At 40.7% G+C, this 25318-nt stretch overlaps 1 protein-coding gene and 2 long non-coding RNA genes across 4 annotated transcripts; 2 read left to right on the top strand and 1 right to left on the bottom strand.

Annotated features, from left to right (window-relative positions):
• On the top strand, positions 1–17706 carry cwc22 (CWC22 spliceosome associated protein homolog). 2 transcript variants are annotated; one of them, XM_074658592.1, is made up of 20 exons: positions 1–128; positions 2035–2091; positions 2184–2443; positions 3691–3920; positions 4587–4841; positions 5500–5628; positions 5876–6044; positions 7138–7191; positions 7307–7442; positions 8296–8502; positions 8626–8688; positions 8773–8868; positions 10000–10081; positions 10434–10494; positions 12379–12456; positions 14762–14914; positions 15035–15162; positions 15578–15679; positions 16578–16756; positions 16889–17706. In XM_074658592.1, the coding sequence occupies exons 2-20, from the start codon at positions 2037–2039 to the stop codon at positions 17497–17499; spliced, it is 3048 nt and encodes a 1015-aa protein (XP_074514693.1). In that variant the 5' UTR covers positions 1–128; positions 2035–2036; the 3' UTR covers positions 17500–17706. The 2 variants fall into 2 exon arrangements, with proteins under 2 accessions (XP_074514693.1, XP_074514692.1); XM_074658591.1 differs by having other exon boundaries at positions 2–128; positions 2175–2443.
• Positions 17707–20243: 2537 nt separating this feature from the next.
• Positions 20244–21159, bottom strand: LOC141782344 (uncharacterized). The gene is made up of 2 exons (XR_012597101.1): positions 21054–21159; positions 20244–20982 (listed from the first exon to the last, which is right to left on the bottom strand). It is a non-coding gene; the product is annotated as an uncharacterized LOC141782344 (long non-coding RNA).
• Positions 21160–22284: 1125 nt separating this feature from the next.
• LOC141782343 (uncharacterized) lies at positions 22285–24006 on the top strand. The gene is made up of 3 exons (XR_012597100.1): positions 22285–22422; positions 22841–22902; positions 23981–24006. It is a non-coding gene; the product is annotated as an uncharacterized LOC141782343 (long non-coding RNA).
• The last annotated feature ends 1312 nt before the right edge of the window (positions 24007–25318 follow it).

The raw sequence follows: 25318 nt of genomic DNA, 5'->3' as shown, positions 1-25318 counted from the left end.
CGTTCAAACCTCGGGGCTCTTATTCTGAAAACCGGAAGCTGTCAGTGACCTGGAAGTGATTGAAGTGATTTCAGGAAGTTTGTCCGCCAGAAGATCGACTGAGGGACGAAAAGGCGGAAAACAAGACGGTAAAGTGACATTCAAAGACACGGAAAATGCAGTGAGAAGACAGAGTTTCTCTTTAAAGACGGAGAAGAAAATGTCTGGAGGTTTTAGAGACATATAACTCATTATATGTAACTATCTGGATCTCTGGCAGGATCAAAGCTCGCTGACTAGCCGCGAGCTAACTGTAGCTCCTCCAAACACACATGGCGACTAAACACAGACTGGGTCGGTGGAGGGTTAGTTTGGTAGCTACTGATGATATATTGTTTTATAACAGACCCAGATGACTAATTTAGAAGTGCGGACTTATTTGTTTAACGTTAGTTATATTCTGTCGGAGTTATGGTCATGTTAACATAGTGTTAGCTGTTCCTGTACTCTAGATACTTCAGATTCATGTTACAGGTCAATCTGAGCTGCTTTAACAGTGATGTTTTACATGAAACTTCCAAATAACAAAGCAGGAGCTGCTGGGGTTTATAAATATCTGTCTCTGAGGCAGCACAGAGGAATAACAACAGGAGAGTAATGTGCTCGATTGCAAATAATGGTCACTTTTGCAATGTAAATACTGTAAATCTACTGTTACGAATATGTGTAATAACATGCTGATCACTCTGTGCAAGAATTATATAATTATCTGACGGACACTTTGTGCAATAATCTGGCAAAACTGTAATCTCATCAATATACATATTGTATTTTTATATTTTATATTGTAATCCTTTATATTTATATTGCACTTTCTCTTTTTTTATTGTATTATCTTTTCATTAGCACCTATGGGATTTTCACAATCTTATTTCGTTGTACTACACAATGACAATGAAGGGCTTGAATCTTGATCTTGATTATTCGAGTAATCAATAAGTTGATTGACAGAAAATAAATCATTAACTATTTTTTTAAAATCATCCAATTAATTTGTCAAGCCAAAAAGCCAATATTTTGATGATCCCAGCATCTATATACTGTATGAGAATGTGTTGCTGATTAATTTGGGTTTTGGACTGTTGGTCGTACAAAAACATTTGTTTTGGAGACATTTTGTTTATTTGTTTATTTATTTTGCACAATTTAAGACTACACAACATAACAAAATAAATGAATAATATACAGTGCAGGAAGAGGCAAAAAAACCACTGGGTTTATCTGAAGCCTCCACCTAGAGACAAGATTAATATAAAGAAATAATATGACTACACAATAGTGATTACAAAACAATTAGAACAAGATATATATATAATAACAACAAGATATATATATATATAATAACAGACATTATCTTGGGCTTCAGGGAGTTGTCATGGGCATTTGCCATTTTCACTGCTTTCCAATATTTTATAGACTAAAATGATTAATCGATAAAATAATCTCTAGATTACCGTAATTGATAATAAAACTAATTGTTAATTGCTGCCCTACTTCCCACAATCAGTGTGTCCTCCTGTGCCCTTTTCTGCATACACCAACAACTGAGTTGGCTTGAATTGATTGTTGAAGTTCATCTGGAGCAGATTGTTGTCAGAGCAACAAATTGGTCAACCCAACTCTTCTATTCTATATTCTGGAAATTATGCAGAAACGTTCAAGATCTTTTAGAAGTGACGGTCACAGTACAGTAGCATTTTCCTGCTGTCTGAAATACTCACTGAACGATTTCAGTAGGAACCAGTGGGTTTGGGACTGAGAGCCACACAGTAAGGAAGTCAGAAATTATTGAGAGACGGACTAAAACACATTGTTGGTTTTGGTCTTTTCGTTGGATTAGATGACATTAAGGAAAAAATTTATTATTGCTGATTTAAAGGCCTTTGTTCATCAACAATCAATAAACATCAACAGAATCTTCCTGAATCTTCTCTTTCTTGTTTTTGATGGCTGTTACAATACTTAATCATAAATGTGTACGTGTGTGTTTTTCAGGTATGGACTCTCCAGGCAGAAGTCGAAGTCCCAGTCCTGCACAGAAAGAACAAAGTGGTGAGTAAAACCTGCTGTCACAATTTTATGTTGTTATAACAGTAGCTGCTGTTTTGATAGTCATCTAATAACGCTGTCTTCAGGACCTTCAGAAGACGAATCCAGTCCAGCAGCAGAGAAGCCCCAAAAGGCCGGCTCGGTCGAGGGAAGCCCTAAAGAGAAGCCGTCCCCTCAGGCCAGTCCTGAAGGCCGTGCTCCCTCCAAGAGCCCTCCCTCCAAGAGCCCTGCCTCCGGGAGCCACGCCTCCGGGAGCCCTGCCTCCAGCAGCTCAGACGACGACAGCAGCAGCAGTGATGAGGATGAACATCACGGGGCACTGAGGAAGCTCAGGAGCAGTGTGGCTCAGATCAAAGTAAGCATGGATTAATGTGGATGTTGCTGGGAATTCATGTGTTTATGTGCACAGATTACCATCGACTTCCTGCTGTTGTTAAACTAGAGGAGTCTGGTGTCTACAATCAGGTTCAGGGGTTAGAAAAACGTGATTATTTTTTGGGGGCCGTATCGACTTGAGCACATGCAGGAAAAGAAAAAATGTGTAATAAAAAATGTTGCTGTGAGAAATATCACCAGGTGTCATATGTATGGGTGGATATTGGCACTGATCTCTCGATTTGATTTAATTTGATTAATCCAGTTACATCAGATCAGAAACATACCAATGTTGCATAAAGAGAATATATCTTGGGAACTTAAATCTCTTCTACATTCAACAAGTGAGCAACACCATTGTTTCCTTGAATATATAATTGTGTAAAGTGCTAAAGTGCACATTGCAAAACGACTAAAACATGACTCATCTATATCAAATCAGTTGAGCAAGAATAATAAAAGACCTGCAACGCTTGTGTTTAGAGATTTTGATGTTGTGCAGATAAAAGTGCAGGAGTCTGCACATCATCACAAAGCGGTTTTAGCTTATTCAGACTCTTTGAGATATATGGCCTCGCTATATTTTTTGTGAATCTTGATAACTGGCCTTACAAATTTGTCTGGTCTGCAGTGTTAGTTTCCATGGCAACAGAGTATGATTTGACATCAAAACATGTTTGTGAGACAGAGTAGCCAGGGTTAAAGTTAGCAAGCCTGCTTCATGAAATAGACTGAAAATATCTCTCCTGACGCAGCTTGGTTGATTGACAGAATCACAAATGGAAGAGGACTGTGTGTCCATTACTGTCATCTTAGACAGGAACTCCCCGGGTACCTACAAGCTTTTACTTAAAGTGGAAACTGACTCTAACCTGTTCGAACTGGCCTATTCTCTGTAGTGTCCATCAGTTCATCTTACATGTCTGCATAAATGTGTCTCTATCATGTCTGGTTGTTTTTATCTGTTTATGTTTAATTTGATCTTTGTAAGGTGTCCTTGGGTGTCCTGAAAGGCGCCACCAAATAAAATGTATTATTATTATTATTATTCTAATCTGAACTGGAGCTGTGTTGTCTCTCTTATTCAGTCTCTTAAAAATTGTTGGTCCAGTTTTCTCTGAGGAGTTCACGTCCAAGTCCATCATTCAGGGACGATCCAGATCCTTTTAACATGACCAAAGACTGAATGAAATACTGCTGACATGCTGACATTATTTTTTTTTCCAGAGATCGAAATCCAAGTCCAGGTCCAGAGAGCGAGATAGATCCATATCCAGAGAGCGAGACAGATCCAGGTCCAGAGAGCGAGACAGAGACAGATCCAGATCCAGATCCAGAGAGAGAGACAGATCAAGATCCAGAGGACGAGACAGGTCCAGGTCAAGAGGACGGGACAGATCCAGGTCCAGAGAGAGAGACAGAGACCGGGGGCGCTACGACAGAGGACGCTATACTCGGTAACAGACAGACACACAGCTTTTTATTGTCTTTTAATTATTTTTCATAAAACACTTTTTCTGTTATAAAACATCCTACACATCATTACACACCAAATATTCACCAAAAAACCCTACAGAGACAACAAGGACATGCAGAAACACAAAATTAAACAAAATAAAATATAAACAGCATATAAAAAAAGTGTTATGTATTATATACTGTAAAAGCATGACACAGGGTAAAAACACTAAAAGTTAAAATAACGTATTTCTATTATGATCCTGGCCTGACAAAAGTCATGACGAAGAACTGCTGTGCCTCTGTTAAATTACCGCCTGACATGTGACATACAGATTTAATTAGAGCAGATGCAATATTGTTCATTATACAAATTGTACATTTTTACTAAAATACTGAATACGTTCACCCATCTCTCTTTCCATTTCAATAAATAACGTTTTCACACCTGGTTTTAAAAACTGTTTCTTAACAGAAAACTGTGTCTCTTTAATGGTGACTATGACATTGTGCCGCGTTGGTAAACATACTCCAACCACTAAAACCGTCAGACATTTTGAAGCCGCACTAGAGCAGTTCAGACCTGAGAAGTGTTTTTGAAAGGAGGAACAAAATTACTCTTTTTTAAAGTTTTTGTTTTGTCTCTTCCCCTCTGCTCTGCTCAGGGATCGCTATGACGATCGCCGTGACGATAGGGACGGGCGTTTTGACCGGTGGCCCAATCGGGATGCAGAGTCGGATCACAGGAGGCGAGGACGCTCCGGCTCCCCTCCAACAGACAGGGAGCCAACGGCGGCCGAGGAGCCGCCGGTCAAGAAGAAGAAGGAGGAGATCGACCCGATCCTGACGAGGACGGGTGGAGCTTACATCCCTCCTGCCAAGCTGCGCATGATGCAGCAGCAAATCACTGACAAGACCAGGTAAGAGTGTTTTTGATTATTTCTTTTTTATAGAAGCTAGGATTAGGCACCACCCTTTTAGTTTTAGTTCATTAACTCCTGCTGGTCACTTTCCAATCAGCCATCAGTTTGTAGACTGTTTTTCTTTCTTTCAGGCAGCTATTAATCAATTCACATTGAAGAAAATTTCCACGTGGAGACTTGAAACATGCTGCAGAGAGATAATCCATCATAGTAAACATTTAATTACTCCAATATAAACACCTTTATCTTTTGGTCAAAGTTGAATTATCATTGTGTGGTAAAACAGTTGAACGTGGTGCATTCAAGGACACTCTGACACCTGAGATTTGAGCGTAGACTTTGATGGGCTCCGTCAGAAAATAAAACCTAGGCGAATAACAAAAAGCAAACATGGATGTTGTGAATATGTGAATATGGTAATGCATCAGATTTTTAAATCTAAGATATGGTAGCATCTTAGCAACACTTGAACGCACCACCCTGCAGCATAAAACAACAATAATGTAACACTGAGCAGCAGTTAATTGAACTTGTAGCTGGGATTGACTCAGTTCTCCCTCTAAACCTGAGATGTGTTACTGTAATCTTGACTCTTTATTTAAAAGACTCCGTATAATTTGTGTGTGTTGTTACTCACGTCCCGCCTCCTGTGCAGTCTGGCCTATCAGAGGATGAGCTGGGAGGCCCTGAAGAAGTCCATCAACGGTCTGATCAACAAAGTCAACGTGTCGAACATCGCCTTCATCATCCAGGAGCTGCTGCAGGAGAACATCGTCAGGGGGAGGTGAACAATAACACACACCAACGTACAGCTTCACATTAACACTCAGTATTCAAATATAAACATCTTTAACAGCTAATTTGACATTTCTTGGCAGCTACTCTACTAAAAATGTCTTAAAATGGTGCTTCCTGATTAGTGTGATTGATAAAAGAGAGTGAAACAGAGAAACTTTCTTTCCTCTGTATTCCACTGGAGGTTTTGTCTTCCCGACTTCCTGCTGTAACTTGTCCACCTGTCTGTCTCTCAGGGGTCTGCTGTCTCGCTCGATTCTGCAGGCTCAGGCGGCGTCTCCGATCTTTACTCACGTTTACTCCGCCGTCCTCGCCATCATCAACTCCAAGTTCCCTCAGATTGGAGAGCTGATCCTGAAACGCCTCATCCTGGCCTTCAGGAGGAGCTACCGCCGCAACCTTAAGGTACCGGTCTGTCTGTTTGTATGTCTGACTGTATATCTGTCTATCTTGCTGTTGATTAGTGGATCAACTGGAAATAACTGACTAAAATACGTGACTTACAGGTTGGGGTGTGAATCTTTCGGTATCTCACAATCCAGATTTGATTTTGATTCTAAGGGTCACAATTCGATTCAAAATTGAATCTCGATTCAGTAAATAGGGATGCTAATTTTAGGATCTACTCCAGTCCAATGTGGGCTAATAAAGGCAGTTATATCAACTGATTGCAATAATGTAAACACACAAAGACAAAAGGTAACATTTATTTATGCTTAACAAATAAACACTTTTTACTTAAACGTTTTTCGTATTTTTCAATTCTCAGTGACTTCAAGAATAACAAGTTCAAGTTATACAAAAAATAAAAATGCTGCCTGTTATATAAATAAAATTGGTAGGCTACAATAGCTGCCTTTTTATATCTCAGAAATTTCACCAATTTCAAAAATGAATTGTAAACAAAATAGCACACAAAAAAAAAAAAATCACACACATTATGTCCATGACACCGTGTCCATGAGCGACTCAACACTGCGCCGTTTTGTGCTGAACTTTTGTCAAACGTAGGTTTCTATTTATTCCTGTCACTCGCTTTGAAAGCGCAGTAATGGACAAGGAACGGCTGATTCATGAATTGAGTTATCTATACGATACCTCCTCATTTCACTACTAAAACCTAAATAAGGTCGTTGTTGAATTATTCCTTGTTCAGCTTGACGTAGTGTTACTTTTCATTTTCAGTTAATGAAAGTGACGTGTGACTTTTTTTTTTTTGCACAATCGAATATTAATTTTCATATTCAAAAGTTTTACTATTCTAATATATATTCAAATTAAAAATATTCGTTGACGGCAACATACAAACGTACAACACAGCAATATGCAGAATATAGGTAATTAATAAAATGTTCATGGATACATTCATGCTCCCTCCAGTATCCCAGTTCACAACAGGGTCAGCGAGGCTGACTGTTTCCTGTCGTTATAGACATTGGCAGCATGGCTTTATTAGTATTAGTGATGTATTAACACCAGTCTGTATTTTGTTTTCTAGCAACAGTGCCTGACAGCCTCAAAGTTTGTGGCACATCTCATCAACCAGAACGTGGTAAGTCCTGCTGTCCGACTTTAATATTAACGGAGGATTTGAGTGTTTATGTTCAGCTCTAATGAAGTGTGTTTACTTTTCTCTCTCTGTCTGCTACGGTGTCTCTCGCCCTCAGGCCCATGAGGTTTTGTGTCTGGAGATGCTCACTCTGCTGCTGGAGCGTCCAACTGACGACAGCGTGGAGGTCTCCATCGCCTTCCTGAAGGAGTGTGGACTCAAACTGACCGAGGTGTCCCCACGAGGAATCAACGGTAGCTACAACTGTTAACACATAACCACAGCGTCCCTGGTTTGATTCAGGCCGGGCGTGCAAAAACAAAGATAACTCTATATTTTAATAATTAATTTACTCTTTACAATTTTCTTAGATATGTTTTCATTTTCAATCACACATTTCAGTTTACACTTGTGCGTTTAGGATTTTCTATTTTAATTTTCAAAGTGCCAATTTCACAATATAAATTTGGCATTTCAACATAAATTATCCTTTTTTTTTCTTTTTAACATTTAATTATGACCTGATTTATCCTGAGTACAAAAATGATCATTTCTCTTTTTGATTTACTGTTTCCATTTTGAATTTAATTCTGTGTAAAATGATCCTCCATAATTTTCGTAACCTTACAATTGCACAACTGCAATTGTTACATAATTAAAAAACAACATTCAATCATTCATTTCTGTCTTTACAAGAGCTAGTTTCCTTCAGGCCTTGCAATATTTCCACAAGAAAGTGGACACGTAGTTGGTGTAATTGTCCTGGGTAAATAAAGTAAAAGAAATATAATAAGATCAAAGCCAGTGTTTGGAGCCAGCTTTAACAAACCTGCTTCATTACAACAACATGAACACTCGAGGGACTTTGTTTCCCCTGAAGTTGTCTGGGCAGAGCTTCCCCTCAGACTGTGTTTGACTTCTAACAAGCAAATATATCGCCAAAATATTTCTAGCCTGAAAATCTAAACTCAACCAGCTCAACCTGAACCACTAAACTTAACAGTGTTGCATTTGTAAGAGGATCTCTTTTCCACATTAAAATAGATCCCAAATATCAGCTCAATTCATTGTAATAGCGACTACAAATTCTGTGGTCTCTCTTTTCAGCCATATTTGAGCGTCTCAGGAATGTCCTCCACGAGTCGGCCATTGATAAGAGGGTCCAGTACATGATCGAGGTGATGTTTGCCATCAGGAAGGATGGTTTCAAAGATCATCCAGTGATCCCAGAGGGTCTGGACCTGGTGGACGAGGAAGACCAGTTCACCCACATGCTGCCACTGGATGACGAGTACAACACCGAGGACATCCTCAGTAAGCCACAGAGAGAGAGGGAGGGAGGACTGCTACCTGTTTCTACAAGTCTCTCTGCAGAAATAAGTGTGTATATGTAGCTCTAACGTGTGTGTGTGTGTGTGTGTGTGTGTGTTCACTCAGATGTTTTTAAGATGGACCCAGACTTCCTGGAGAACGAGGAGAAATACAAAACCATCAAAAGAGGTGAGAATGTGCACAAACATCAAACTGTCCAATCAGCTGTAACTTCCCTCACAGTTTAACCAATCAGCTGTCACCTCCCGACAGAAATCCTGGACGAAGGCAGCAGCGACTCAGGGGATGATGCCGACGGCAGCGATGAAGATGAAGAGGATGAAGAGGAGAAAGCGGCGGAGGGAGAAGGTGAGACAGACGGGTCGATCTGCTAAACAGACAGTTTTATTTCTCAAATGAAAGGGGAATTCCACTGATTTTTACTACTGAGCGTGTGAAAACAGTTGTATAATGTCATCTGTGGCTCTGGAGGAGTTCTGAAGTGAGTTCTGAAGATGTCACAGTGATGTCATCAGGGTCATATCAAACTGGAGCTGTTGAGCTTGAAAGTCTTTACAAAAAATGCTATGTAGTTGCATTATGGGAATTGTAGGATTCAGTGTTTTTCAAGCTTGATCAGTACTATAGGGACTAATGCTGCGTTCCAGACAACTCTGAACTGGAAAATTTCCAACCTCCTACTAGAAAAAGTACAATGGAACGTCACTCAAAGTCGGAGTTCCTTCTTGTAAACTCGGGGCAAATCCATCTACCTCGACTCTGTTACCTCATGCGTCATTTTTCCTCCTCTGTTTCATTTATATATGGAAGGAGGCTGCACTGCTGAGATATCAGTTGTGTGTATACTTACCAAATAAATCATGGTCAGTCATGTTTTTTGTTTACGTTTGGCGTTGTGAACCTGGAACGCTTGGAGGTTGAAAATTTCAACTGGTAAATTCCAACCTCCGACTTTGATTGAAACGCAGCATTCGAGTCAGAGTCTCGGCCTCTGCTGTATCGATGTGGACATTCTTTTTTTTTTTAAAGGAAATGCACTTTTTCATTATTGCGGAGTTAGATGAAAAGATTGATACCACTCTCATGTAGTGGTATTGATCTTCTCATCTAACTCTTGGCAAGTAAGAGAATAAGCACACTTCCCAAAATGTCAAACAATTTCTTTATTCTGTCTTTAACAAGTCCGCCAACTTGATGAAAATACTGCTGAAATAACACTTTAATACACCAGAAAACAAAAGTACAATTTGTCAAATAGATCAAACAAAAAAATCTAAAATTTAAGCAGTTAAATTGTTGGAAATTCCCGTTCAAAGCCTGTGTAAACAGAAGTTAGACAGACCATGTTTACTGTTCAATATTCTGATATTATACTCATAATTATTTCAATATTCTGTTATGAACATGATATTGACATGATATTAAAGATGCTCCTCCTCTCTGTTTCTCTCTCTCTCTCTCTCTCTCTCTCTCTCTCAGATGAGAAGGTCACCATCTATGATCAGACAGAAGTCAACCTGGTTGCTTTCAGAAGAACCATTTACCTCGCTATACAGTCCAGGTACACACACACACACACACACACACATTCTCTCTTAAATACATACACAAATACACACTCACACAGTCGGTGACTCAGTTGTCTCTCAGGGTGTTGGCAGTTATTTACAGCTCCTTCTATATTTGATGGACTTGGACTGATATTTAAAGCTGTGTTTAAAGCTCTCTGTGCGTGTGTGTGTGTGTGCGTGTGTGCGGCCTAGTTACCATGGTTTCATTGTGGAGCAGCTCACAGGTTTGGAGAACAGGATGAAACACTGAAACAGATTGAGAAAATGACACAAACAGGAACACACACATGCACACCTGAGCTAACTGGTGCTCTCTCACTGATTGATTGATTGTTTTTATAGTTTGGACTTTGAGGAGTGCGCTCACAAACTGATCAAGATGGACTTTCCTGACTGCCAGACGGTGAGTCCACACACACACACACATTTGGCAGATTTAAAAGACTTCAGTGACGCAAACACACATTGATGAGGCTAAATGTGAAAACTCGTCTTTTTCTCCCAGTTTCTCCACTGAAGATGAATATGAAAATTCAAGCTGACATACAGTAAAAAGTAATTTACTAGAAGTGTTGGAATAACAGCTTGACGTAAAATCTAGATCTGAAACGATTAGTTGATCGATCAAGAGAATTAAACTGCAACAATTTTGACAGTTTAGCATTTAAAGTCATTTATTAAACAGAAAACTGGTTCATCTTCTGAAATATGAGGATTTATTGCCTTTTTCTCACACTGCTGACCAGAAGGTGGCGCTGATACACAAGTTCACTATTTGACAACTAAAGGATTAAGAAGAAGAATATAAACATGCTGTCTTTGTATCTGTTGCTGGTTAACAGCTTGGTGTGTGTGTGTGTGTGTGTGTGTGTGTGTGTGTGTGTGTGTGTGTGTGTGTGTGTGTGTGTGTGTGTGTGTGTGTGTGTGTGTGTGTGTGTGTGTGTGTGTGTGTGTGTGTGTGTGTGTGTGTGTGTGTGTGCTGTGAGAAACCTCATGTGTCAGAGGACAATCAGCTGTGTGTGTGTGTGTGTGTGTGTGTGTGACCTTCACACTGATGACGTGTGGCTCCTCGACACTTCTTCAGACAGAAGTCAACAAAAGCAGCGACTCATTTCTAGTCCGCGGTCGTTTATTTTGACTGCTGAACACTTTTTTATTGTTTCCAGCTGACTCATTAAAACAAGAACCCTGTGAAATGGTCTTAAACATGCACTTCATGGCAACATACTGGATATTATAAAGATTACAGGTACCAGGCAAAAAGTTCATGTAAATATTTTGTATGCAGTGGACGAAGGGATTTTAGCGTCATGAATCATAAATGTAGCTGAACCTGAAGCAAGCGAGAACGTGACAGGAAAGAGGACCTGCTGTACGTGACAGAGATGACGGTCCTCACAAGTATGCTAAAACTAACTCTGTGTGTGTTTGTGTGAGGTCAGAGCTGATGACCTTGTCAGCCAGAGTTTCATCAGCATCAGGACTGAATCACTCGACACAACAGCTGGAAACACACACACAAAGATGTTTGTCCTCTCACAGTCTCACTCACTCACTGACTGACTGACTGAGGTGTTTGTGGAAGAAAAAACACATTTCCATTTAAACACACAGCTTTCACGTCAAAAACAACACATTTTTGTGTGTTAGTTTGAAGAAACATGAAAAACAACAGAAAACAACATGTTGTTTTTGATCCTCCTGCAGAATCTTAAAACGCTCTTAGTCTCCTGTGAGTGGGTCGGAGGTACTCGTTAAACTACAATAATTTCTAAGAGTGTCTGAAGTTACGATGCTTTTAGGAAACGCTTCTTGAGATTAAGACGGTTCAGGAGTGTGTGTGTTATATGAGACACTGACGGCACTGATGTCTGAGGACATGTCATCACAGCTGCTCTACACATCACGCACATGAACAAAACATCGAGTCGAGGTTTTCCCTCAGATTGAGCCATGAAGTTGAATCTTGCCTTTCCACCACGTCTGGGATTTCACACCTGGCTGCTGCACTCACATTCACATAATTTGAACTTTAACCCCATTTAACACGGAGCTTTCAGAGAACGTCCCATCACATCACAGCTGCTCGAGAAGCCTGAACATGAACGACATGTTTTCAAAATGAGAAGTCAACTACACACTATCATTATTAGTTAATTATAAGTTTCAGCCCCAAAACTCAGTCCAGATTTTACACCAACAGTTTGATTCACATGATTTGAACTTTAATGTGTGATTTTGTTTTTTATAGATGTATTAATAAGATATTTGATGTTTGTGTGAACAGAAGGAGCTGTGTAACATGATCCTGGACTGCTGCGCTCAACAGAGAACCTACGAGAAGTTCTTTGGTCTGCTGGCTGGGGTGAGATAAAAAAAACATTTTCTATCTTCTCTCTTGTGGTTTCTATCAAGTCAAATGGTTTTGGTTTTTATGTGTCCAGGTTTTAAGATTGTTGCTCCCACCACAACACACTGGAGGTGAATGGAATTTAGTTTGTGGTGCTCATCGTATTAGGAAATTACATTTAAAAATGCAGCAACTTCTCTTTCCAGACACAGTGTCCTTGTCACTGTGGATAATCCAAAACATTGTGAAAAGTTTTTATTACATCTATTCAGTGCATATGAATTTTGCTGTGCCTTTTTCCAGTGTGAATGAGCACCAAGACAAAACACCTAAAAGTAATTTTGCATAAAGTCAGTGGTGTGGAACAATGCCATCAAAATGCGGCAACATAAATAAGAACAAAAACGGCAACAATGTTCAAAAGATTTTGCTTTTTGTGCTCTTTTCTGTGGTGTTCTTTAGTATATCAAACGTGCCATATAAACCAGATTTTTGGTGGTTTTATTACTAGTCCCTCATATGATTTAACTAAAATTGCACACATTCATTAAGGTGAAGGTGGCGTGACTTAGAGGGAGAAATGGCACAGTAAGCAGCTGCAGTAAGAACACAGGTTCAAGACTACAGGAGAATTAATGCACATTTATCTGTCCGAACTTTGATTCTCTTTTCTCGTGATCAGTTTTTCCTCCTCTTTGTAGACTAATGAAATTGAACATTATGAAAATAAATTTGAATACAACATGCACAAAAACATTTCTTTCAATCAAAACTTGACAGCCGGCTACGTTAGCGATCTTGAGTCACAACATTCCCAAGAGTAGTTATTACTAGATGTGCACCTGCCACCTGTCATGGTTATCTCGTAATGAATTTAACGGTCACATCTATGGAGGAACAGACTGGAAAAAAGGCCGACACTGATATGAGCTCTAGGTTTGTTTTTCATCTCCGTATTAGAGGAGAAACAGTGGGAGTCAAGTGATCAGTGTTTACTGTGTTCAGGCTGTTCCACTAGCTAGTCAGCAGTCAGGCTGAGCTCTTGTCAAGAAACACAAACATCAGGAGCAAATTAACGAGTGTACAGCCTTTTTTTTTTTTTTTGCTCTGTTGCCACTTAAACTGATTATTAAACTGGATGTCTGTTAGTGGTGTAACGATTCATCTACTACATCGATGTATCGATTTATATTCCTACGATCCAGCTACATCGATAGGTACTCTGAAAGTTGTCCTTCACGGGGGATGTATATCGATCTAAAATGGATTTGCAAGATAAATAATCTATTGTATCGATACTTAGAATTCCAATCTTGTATTTAGGCACAACAAACATTATATGAATGTATTTTTTAGAACTTTTATTAGTAAAGAAATGTTAAACGTTACTCTGTTTCACTCTCCCTGCGGATAACGTCAACATGCGCCAGCTTGCCAGAAAAAAATGAAATTCAACTAACGTTAGTCTAACATAGTTTAAAATGTTTTTTCCAGATGTTTTCATGTATGAAAAGACCCCAAATGAACACTGTAGGTGGACTACTTGATTACTATAGGTGAATTATTTAAACAGCGATTGTATAGGAAGGATTCTGTCCCAAGCTGTTTGATCACTATAAGCGGTTGATCTCTGTATTATTGCTCTACCTTTTGCTTTGAAAATGAGAACAGAAGCAGCGGGTCCTGAAGTTGCACTTTTTATTATTTAAAAAAAATAGGTGTACGTATTTGCCATTCATCGTTGTGTTTACTTGTTTATATCCATATTTAATTTATCCCTGATTCCCTTACAAGAAAAACTGAGGAATCCTGACCTACACTGTGCAGTATCCAGCTATTTATTTTACAGTCAAACTGATTGCATTTTTGGCAAAAAATAAAAGCTACTGTATCGATTTCAAATTATTGAATCGAATCGAATCGTAACGTAACGCACTAGATGAGCCACATATCTTCCTTGAACTGTATCCGAACCATGGAAAGTGATACGTATCGTATCGTTGCAAAAACGTTACACCCTTAATGTCTGTGCTTTACTTAGTCAAAGCATCTCATACTGAGAGTCCATCACTGTATGGGATAATCTGTATTATTGAAATATGTGTAATGATGACAAACTTGAAGGTGGTGCACGTTTCTTATTATTATTGTTGATCAACTGTCCTAAATATGATATTTCAAAGATGTTTTGGACTTACTTGCATCCATACATAACATAATACAAGATCTGGTGTAGATTGACTTGCCGTTCAGTCTATAAAAACATGTGAAACACTGATGAACTACATGTAACCTTGTGTGTGTGTGTGTGTGTGTTCAGAGGTTCTGTCTGCTGAAGAAGGAGTACATGGAGAGTTTTGAGGGGATTTTTGCGGAGCAGTACGAGACGATTCACCGACTGGAGACCAACAAACTGAGGAACGTGGCTCGACTGTTCGCTCACCTGCTCTACACAGACTCTGTGCCCTGGAGTGTAAGGACGGACACACACAAACTCACATCAACCTGGTTGTTCTTTATAATTGATTTCCCTCATAATTGATGGTACTTCTCTCCGGCTGTCTCCGTGTTGTGAATGTCTCTCGACCACCAGGTGTTGGAGTGTGTCAGGATGAGTGAGGAGACCACGACGTCGTCCAGCAGGATCTTTGTTAAGATCCTTTTCCAGGAGCTCTGTGCCTACATGGGCCTCCCCAGACTCAACCAGAGGCTCAAAGACCCGTACGAACACACACACACACACACACACACACTGAAATGAGGTTTTCTGTCTCTATTCAAAGATAAATTAGTCTCTAATGCTGCAATGGACTCTAAGATATGAACACTGTTTTAACAAAGATAGCAAATTCTTGTTTTGTTAGTAACATGGATTTAATATGACCATGAATATTTGAGGGAAACAATTCTGAGGACTGAAGATCAGAGAAAGAAACAATAAAGTTAATAAAGAAAATGTGTGATGGGCTATTGGTCCACTTGCTGTTTGGAGGTGTAAACAAACTTTTAGGTTAAAAAAACAGTCACAACACAAAGTTCATATTTAAAGAAACAACACACTGATTCTCTGATGATTTGAGAGTGTGCGTTATGGGAAACATCATATTAAACCGCAAACCGTGTGTTTGTGTTTCAGGACTCTGCAGCCGTTCTTCGAAGGCCTTTTTCCTCGTGATAATCCCAGGAACACTCGCTTCGCCATCAACTTCTTCACCTCTATTGGACTGGGAGGACTGACGTAAGGCATACAAACATGTGTACATGCACATAGTGTATATATGCAATGTGGACAAAAATCTTAGGACACTTGAACATCTCATTCCTGAACCATGGGAATTAATCTGCTGCTATAACAGGTTATCTACAGGTCTCGAAGATTCTTAAAAAAGCAATCAATTTAGTTCCCCTCAAAAAAATCCTTAAATAAAGGCCTAAGAAAAATTCTTAAATATGTTCTCTTGCCTACCATATACAGCAGGGGCGGGCAAACTTTTTGGCTCAGGGGCCACAATGAGTTTTATAATTTGACAGATGGGCCGGGCCAGTATCAGATGGATGGAGAGTGTTTGTGTGAACTAATATAAATTACAAGTAAAAGCCATTAACTAAAAAGTAAAGAAAACTTACATTTAATTTCAGTTGGAACAGTGTTGTTGGTCACACTTTTTTGCCAGTGCATCAAAGTTTGGTGTCAGTTTGGTTGTGGCAATTCTAAACCAATCCCACCTACTGCACACAGAGGTTTAAGGGAAAAACAGTAATTTATGAAAAAAGAAAATGAAAACGCCCTTTTCAACACAAGTTTTTGTGCTGCAAGAGGCTGTGAGTTTCAGTCTGCACCATTAGACCTGTAGCAAACACTGACACCACTGCAAGCTACAGAAGTTAGCATTGAAGAAAATGTGATAATGAATAATTCTGAGCCATATTGTCCCCATATTGCCAGGTAAAACAGGTATTAAATTGCATCTATGTGGTATTAAAAAGGTCTTTAAAAGTCTTAAATTTATCTTGGTGAACTCTGCAGAAACAAAAACAAAAATCTGTTGAATTCTGCCTGAACATTCCCATGAATTTTGTGTACATACAGACATTTCACACACAACTCTCTCTCTCTCTCTCTCTCTCTCTCTCAGGGACGAGCTGAGGGAACATTTGAAGAACGCTCCCAAAATTATCATGACTCAAAACCAGGAAGTGGAATCCTCTGACTCCTCCTCGTCCTCTTCATCCTCCTCTTCCTCGTCCTCCTCCTCCTCCTCAGACTCCTCCAGCGAATCAGATTCCTCGGACTCCTCCAGCAGCAGCAGCTCAGGTACATCCACATTTATTTATTAAAAGTGAATTTAATTACACGTTTTTATCTGTAAATTGTGTGCTGTGTTTTCCTTCTGAAAAAATCTGAAGTAAAAAGGAGAAAGTTATATTTTTCCCTGTTGTCCTCCAGACTCAGACAGCAAACATAAGAAGAAGAAGAAGAGAAAAGAACAAAGCGAGGAGAAAAAGAAGAAGAAGAAGAAAGGGGAGGACAAGAAGAAGAAGAAAAAGAAAGACAAACCGTCGGACAAGAAGCGAGCGGGACGCAAGAACGACGACGAGGATGATGACAGTGATGATGAGAAGCAGGCGAGGACCGACAGGAAAGGCCGTGCACGTGAGGTGGAGGGGCGTGAGCGTGCACGTGAAGTAGAGGGGCGTGAGCGTGCACGTGAAGTAGAGGAGCATGCACGTGAGGCAGAGGAGCGCGAGCGTGCACGTGAGGGTGCCCGTCGGAGCAGACGAGACGAAAGGCCAGAGGAGGAGGAGGAGCAGCAGCAGGAGGAGAGGAGACGAAAAATGGACTTTCAAGGCCGACAAAGAGACGAAGATAGGGAGCGAGACAGAGGGAGGGAAAGGGAGAGAGAACGAGGGAGGGAGAGAGAGACTGAGGAGAAGAGAGGGAGGGAGAGAGAGACCGAGGAGAAGAGAGAGACGGAGAGAGAGCGAGAGAAGCCGAGGGATAGAGAGAGGAATAAAGAGAACAGAGAGGGGAACAGAGAGGAGAGGAGGAGGAGGTAAGATCCCTTCATCCTGAAGCAGCAGTGATGGACTGATCATGACATCTTTTCCTTCCGTCATCCCTCGTTTCTTGACCTCATCCTGTCACTCTGGTGTTTTTGGATATGGGACCCGTCTCTCTGTCTTAATCTGTCCGTCTGTATTTTCTACTATTAATTTTTGTTGTTGATGAAATTTGAAAAAAAAAATAAAAAAACATTAAAGTTGCTTTAGATGTTTTATAATCTGTTTCTGTCTCAACTGTTTTCAGCTCCCGACCAATATTTAGCTGCTTAAAATGTCCAAACATTTCGGAAACCAGATGATACCATACCATAAGACTAACCAGCTCCATTGTCAAAACACACAGAATTTGCTGCTGCAGTAAACACAATGAAACTCTTAATCAAGCTTCAATAGCATAATATTCTGTAGTATTAAAGCAAATGTGACTTCAAAACCCACCGAAATGTCACAAAAAATAACAGAAGAACACTAGCACCAACAGAACCAAGCGTCCACCGGTGAAACCAGCAGGAACTCTGGGTATGTACAGGTGTGTCCTGGCTAATACAGGCTCATCTGTTTCAGGTTTTACCACTTCACACTGAAAAATATAGGTTGTTGAAGGCAGTATTTTTGTTTACAGTAAACGGTCTCGTCTGGTGGTGTTGGCTCTGAATGTGCTGATGTCTGCAGTTCATTGACTCGTTTCCTCAGCAGGAGCAGCACTGTTTCTGAAGTCTGACCTTTCCCTGTTTCTCTCAACCGACCCCGATGTTGTGTTCCATTTCCAGCTGTTAAAGTCACTTCACATCACAGAGGAGGACCTTAATAAACAGGTGAACTGTCAGACACCCTCCACCATGAGCATGAAAACATCCGTCCCTATGGATGCTGATAGATGCCCACTCACCTGTTGTGTGATGTGCTTTTTCTCGGTAAATGTATAATATCCCCAAAATGAATGAAAACGTGCAATAAAGAGACGACTTCTTTTTGTGTAATTGAGATCTTTAACTGGGTAGTAGATTCGGTGGCAAAGATGTAAGCCACCGCCTCGGCCGTCACCATGTTGAGAGCTGTGTGGAGGCAATAGATATGCTCTGAGTTTCGAATTTAGCACCTTTAACTCAACCTTGCACGGCAGCTGGATCCTCACGATGTCACAAGATCACGTGAGAATCGTGGGATCAAATGTCACACGAAAATCCATCTTGGAAGGCTTCAGGTAATACGTTTGTGTCCGGCAAGCCAGAGCACGGCCCGATCAGTGTCCTGGCAGGAGCTGGCAGCTACGGGCGTGGCCTAGGTGTGTATGACCTGAGCCCTGTATTACGAAGCAGGATAAGGCGTTAGCGAGGTAACTTCAGGGTTAACTCAGAGTTTTCTGTCCTACGAAGGTGGTTCACTTCTTACCGGGGTAGATCACCATGGTAACTTATGCTGAACAGCTAACCTGCTCCGGAGCAGGTTATGTTCCAGATAAGAGATCAACTCATATAAATGCACCGCCTACTGACCAATCAGAGCTCAGTGCGGTGATTGTTGGTTTTACTGGAGAGTCTCTCAGCACACACACACTCACACTCACACACACACTCACACTCACACTCACACTCACGCTCACGCTCTCTCTCTGTATCCCTATACAACCTTGATGTGATGCTCAAGGTGAGGAGTGTGTGTAAGTGGGTCGTTGCAGTGCAGGACTGTGATTGGCTGGATCTCCTGAGGAGCAGAGTAACCGGATTGGTTTGCTGCAGCAGCAAATGGAGGAACAGATCCACAGGGACCTGGGAGCTGCAAGGAACTCTGGGAAACCACAGCAAGGCCCTGAGAGAGAGAGAGAGAGAGAGAGGAGGGTGGAGGTGAGAAATGGAGGAGTGAAAAGTGGAAAAATGAACACAGGATAAAGTCAGAGTGCTGTGGAGGATCACTGAGAAGATGATCTCCATCTTATAAATTCTAATATGGACGTCAAATATGTCAGACTCAGTCTTTACCAAGTGTACGAAATTGTACAAGATATGTGGAGTATTTTCAGTTGAGTCTTTGGGTTTGAATAGTTCACTCAGTGTAAACGTCATATAGCTTCAATGAAGAGCTGCAAAATTATTATAAACCTGCAGTAACTGATTTTGTTTGGCCACTTGGGGGCAGTGGAAATGAGCTGTGAACACAACACTGACATATTATCACCTTATCCAGTTCATATGTTGAACGTATTAGCAAACACTTACACTCAGTTGCAGTTTGTGTCCACCTGATGAATGGAAGTCCAATGTTCACTCTCTTTTAGCTCTGGTTTTGGACTCTACCAACTCCTCTGGGAAATATGTCTTTGGCTGCTAAAAGCTCCACTATGTTCACCAGCTACTTGCTAAATGTGTTGTTTGCCATCTGGTGGTGGGTATTGTAATGGCAATTTTCATATCTGCAGTTTAACACTGTACCTTTAGATAATCTCAGGGCCTCACATGTTCAACTTCGTCACCATAGGACAGTGACCTGACCTTTTAGTTCTCTGTAACTGCAAACAACAGATTGCTGAAATACTTGTTATGTCTTGTGATGCTCTGTTGTCTGCTGTGTGCTGACGCATTGATACACTTTCTATCCTTCTCTTCTTTTCTTCTTTGCACTTATCTTCATGTTATGCTTTAAATGTATAAATACTGACTACTCTTTGTATTCGGGGCTCACTTGCCACAGTCCACAACAGGTGGCTGTGCTCGTGAGTCCATCTGCAGTCCATCTGCAGATGTTTTAGTTATTAATGTATGCCTTTTTATTAAATTCACTGAAAGACAAGTTGTTACGTTGGTTTGTGTCTTGTTTTAACAGAAACTGCCACCACAATTTGGCGTTGTCGGCAGGATCACTCGTGTGAGCGGGACCACTGGAACTCTGTGCGAGGGTAAAGACCGTGCACGGCTGGAGTCCGGGACTCTAACCTCAACCTCCCCATAAAAGGGTGTAGAAGTGGGGGCCTGACGCCGGAGGACCAAGTCTCGCTCACCGCTGTGATCCAAAGAACCAGGTGGCAAAGAAAAAAATAAACAACTCTGTCTTTCTGGTAAGTAAGAATTCATTGATAAAAAGGCATACATTAAAAGATTTCATTCATATGGCGTCTGTACAGGGGGATAAAGCGCTGTTGTGGGAATGAAGAAAGTGATTCTCCCACTTCGAGGGTGGTTGTGACAGACGTGTCAACAGGGCAGGTGTTAGACGACCGCTGTAGAATCCAGGGCTAGCGCAATACGGTACCAAGTAAGATTTCATTCATACGGCGCCTGTACAGGGGGATACAGTATCTGTACAGGGGGATAGAGCGCTGTTGTGGGAATGAAGAAAGTGATTCTCCCACTTCGAGGGTGGTTGTGACAGACGTGTCAACAGGGCAGGTGTTAGACGACCGCTGTAGAATCCAGGGCTAGCACAATACGGTACCAAGGAGTTCAGGGAACTCAGAGGGATAACATCAATACACTGTTTTTTCTTGTATAAGTGTAAATACACAAGGAGTTCTGGGAACTCAGAGGGATAACATCAATACACTGTAATCACACATAGTGTAATAATAATAATAATAATATTGTAGAAAGAGTTCTGGGAACTCAGTGAATAAAATACACTGTAATCACACATAGTGTAAAAAAAAATAATAAATAATAAATAATAATAATAATAATAATAATTATAATATTGCTATCTTTTTTCTTTTGATCCAGTGGACTGATCACCCACTAGAAGAAAAAGAAAAAAGAGGGGGGGAAAGAGTAACTAGAAGTAAGACCTTACTGGAGTTAAAGCATAACCACCTGTAGGAGTTGAAGTATATAAAGGTACAACCACCTGTAGAAATCTCTAAGCAAAAATCTTGATAAAAAATTATTTCCCTTCCTTAGTCCATGACCCCTAAATAAAAAGTACATTGATATTGAAGAGATCTTGAAAACTATTTTTTAAAATAGATGCAAATCATAGTAAACTCAAAGGATTGTGATAATCCACCTCAATTAATGTCGCCTAACATCAAAGATATGACCACCAAATACAGTAAACAGTAAAAGGTATTTGACCAATTTGACGTGTGGGTTAACGAGTGTGGATTTCTAAGCACTGGCAGTTTTAGCATAAGACAGCTCCAAGCTTTAAAAAAACAAAGTAGAAGAAGCAACCATCAGGGACAGAAAACAAAAAAAATCAGGGACAGCACTACTAAAATCCATGTCTCAGTGTCTCAAACTAGATCCTGATCTGGACTCGACCCCGCAACGACAACAGCCGGCCCAGGCAGTGCTGCCCAGTGCTCCATCTCCACCTCCATCTCCACCTCCATCTCCACCTCTACCTCCACCAGTGGAAGGAGCCATGACGGAGGAAGAGGGCAAAACAAGCTCAGCAACCAAGCCGTTACCATACACTGCCCCTCGCACACCATAACTGGACTTTGCAACGGTGTAAAGACTGCTTTCCCAGTGAGAATGGACCTGGCAAAATCTCACTGTGCAAGCAGAGAGACTATGAGACTGCGTCTGCGTACCTTATCAGACTCACAGAGGTTCACAACACACAGTGGCCTCCTACGACCAGCTGCCATGAGGGGAAACAATGAGGTCTGTCCCTGGGAAGCTCATCTTCGGGACCGCTTCATCAATGAGACCAGAGATCAGTGAGATGATAAAACGCAATTACATCACTTAGGAATGCGGAAACCTTGAGACTGTCGAGAATCGCGCCATGGCAGAAGGGATGGAGGCAGGGGGAGATCCAACGCCTGCTTCAGATGTGGAAAGATGGGATACTGGGCAAGGAATTGCCCTGAGAACCAGGACACACAGGCTGATTGACTAGCGGAGGGGTCGAGGACAGTGAAGGATTCATCTAGCTTTGACACGGAGACGGGAAACAGTGACCTATCTGCACATCAGACACGTAAGAACACAAACACTCTTTTCTGTTATCAAAACACTGTCCGATTAACCTGATGGGGAGAGATTTTATTGTTTTACTGGGGATAGTTTTGATATCTACACCACAGGGCATAGTTGTAACCAGAATTAGCAAACAACATCTTTTTTCAAATATAGTAAAGAGGACCTGTTATATGCCTACCAATGGAAAATCCCAAACACTGCACTTAACTCTGTTAATGACACTCTCATAAACCAAGCTACAGCTCTCTCCACAGCCACACAGATATTATGAGAAAACAGGACTTGCAATGCAACTCGCTTATCTCTTTTGGAGTAGACAGTGAGTTTGAAAACAAATGGTACAGAGAGGGCCTTGATAAGGACAAACTCGAGCTTGACTGGCTGTTTCAGTGACTCTGCCTGACACACTTTTTCAGTCTCTATTTCAGATACCACACTCTGATCCCAACGTCTCACTGGTCAAATCGAAGGATGAAAGGTGGCAAGAATTGGGACCTTAGCCTAAAAGGTGTAATGATGCTACAGGTTGGGAGTAAACATCGGACCCCAAAGTTGATTTTCACGGGGTCTCTGATTCTCTGCTGTGGGAAACTGACAAATTTTGCCCTTACACAATAATATAAGATTGTCTGGACACCTAGAAGAAAAAGCTTTTGTTGATTTGAAGCTAGCTCTAAAATCTCCTCCAACATTGGACCTAACAGACTGCACCAGACCATTGACACAGACTTTTGACGACCGGGGTGGGTACATGACATAATACTAATGCAGGAGCATGGGGGACGACAGAGACCTGTTGCACAACTTCTCCGACAAACTGACCAAACCTGGAGAAAACACATTTTTATCTTTTTTATTTTTCATTTTTATTTTCATTCCTATGCCTATATTATACTAGTTTTTTTTTCTTTCATTATCTTATATGTGTTACAGAGTACATCAGACTTGTTAAATTGATTATGCATTTTCCTTGTGCTAAAGCTATGATTGCCTCTTTGATCAAATCTACTGTTGGACAATATGTACATACACCACAGCTGGAGAAAGGCATTCCTGACCTTTTTCCACCTCCAGGGTGGACGCCACCATTTTATGATGATATTGTCTGAGTTTAATTCCTTCTTTCTCATATACTTAAATCAAAATCACATAGTATCTTCACACTTTGATTTTGTGTATTACAACGGTGCTAGTAGTAATCAGATATGTTAATTAATTAAGTGAGCATAGAATGCTCAAAGGGAGGAATGTAATGGCAATTTTCATATCTGCAGTTTAACACTGTACCTTTAGATAATCTCAGGGCCTCACATGTTCAACTTCGTCACCATAGGACAGTGACCTGACCTTTTAGTTCTCTGTAACTGCAAACAACAGATTGCTGAAATACTTGTTATGTCTTGTGATGCTCTGTTGTCTGCTGTGTGCTGACGCATTGATACACTTTCTATCCTTCTCTTCTTTTCTTCTTTGCACTTATCTTCGTGTTATGCTTTAAATGTATAAATACTGACTACTCTTTGTATTCGGGGCTCACTTGCCACAGTCCACAACAGGTGGCTGTGCTCGTGAGTCCATCTGCAGATGTTTTAGTTATTAATGTATGCCTTTTTATTAAATTCACTTAAAGACAAGTTGTTACGTTGGTTTGTGTCTTGTTTTAACAGAAAACTGCCACCACAGTATACAGTAGTATTAGAATACAGTGTGTTTTTAGAGCTTTATGCAAAAACAAAGCAGTGAGAGCGTTGAGAAAGAACCGAAACTGTGAATCTGCTGGCTGTAAAAACAAAAACAAATGCTGAAAGATGCTAAAATGCTCCGTCTAGCTGAGGGTAAATACAGTCGGGTGATAATTGTCAGTGGATTAATCGCTATGGGCAACACCTTTCACATACAAATAAAAAAATATATATAACAAGCTCAAGGCTTTCATCGAGGAGACCGCTGTCCGTGTCCCGGGCGTCACGTTACAATCAGCTGTTCGTTTGTGTCGCGTAGTTAAAACATAGCTTTAAAAGCAACCATGTAGTACTTTCCTAAACCTTACTACAGCTAGTGGTTTTGTTGCCTGAACCTAAGCCAGTGTTTTTTTTTAATTCACAACATTAAGCATGTGTTTACCGTGACCGAAAAGTGACACCGAGTTGTCTGACAAAGCGTCATTATATGATGAGTTTGGATGAGAACGTGTTGGTACTCACCCTCTGTCTGAAATGCTCCGTTTTAGCGCCTGTCTGTTTAATACCCCGTCCTGAAAAAGCCCATTCTGCTCTTATTGGCTTACAAGAAAATTATTGCGCACCTTTGCAAAGGTATTTCTCAAGCGGTGGGCGGTATATTCTAATGAACCTGCATGTGACATAGGAAGTGGAGCCAAATCTGAATGGCTTGTTGAATCACATGTTTTCTGATAGGCAGCCCACAAAAAAACTGATAGGGTTGTCTTATTTCACAGTTTCTGTTTTGGTAGGCACTCCAGATACCTAAATGTATGTGCACAAGCACTAAAGTGCTTCATGATATGTCCCCTTTAAAGCCACTTTAAAAAGAAACTTATAGTTACTTGAAAATCTTGTTTTTGATGACTTCCAGTGGTTTAACTTCTCACCTTGCTGCAGTGATGTACAGGTGTACAGGACTCTGTGACATCACTGGTGGGTGTGTTTACAGGTGCAACAAAACACACTTCTGACCACACACAGAGGTGAAACGGGCTTCAGGCTGTCAGCCAGAGAGGGCAGCAAAACACTGTTTTCCCACCTGGTGTTAAGTTACTCTTTATGTGGGAATTTAAAGGATGAGGCGATGCGAAATTCTATATTTCTGCCCTTGTCAACAAATCCCACAAAAAGACCAAAACCTGCCCTGTGTGTTAGTCCGTCTCTCAATAC

This window comes from Sebastes fasciatus, chromosome 14 (assembly GCF_043250625.1).
Source record: "Sebastes fasciatus isolate fSebFas1 chromosome 14, fSebFas1.pri, whole genome shotgun sequence".
NCBI lineage: Eukaryota > Metazoa > Chordata > Actinopteri > Perciformes > Sebastidae > Sebastes > Sebastes fasciatus.
Note: the sequence above shows the minus strand (reverse complement) of the source record. Positions and strands in the feature narration are given on the sequence as shown.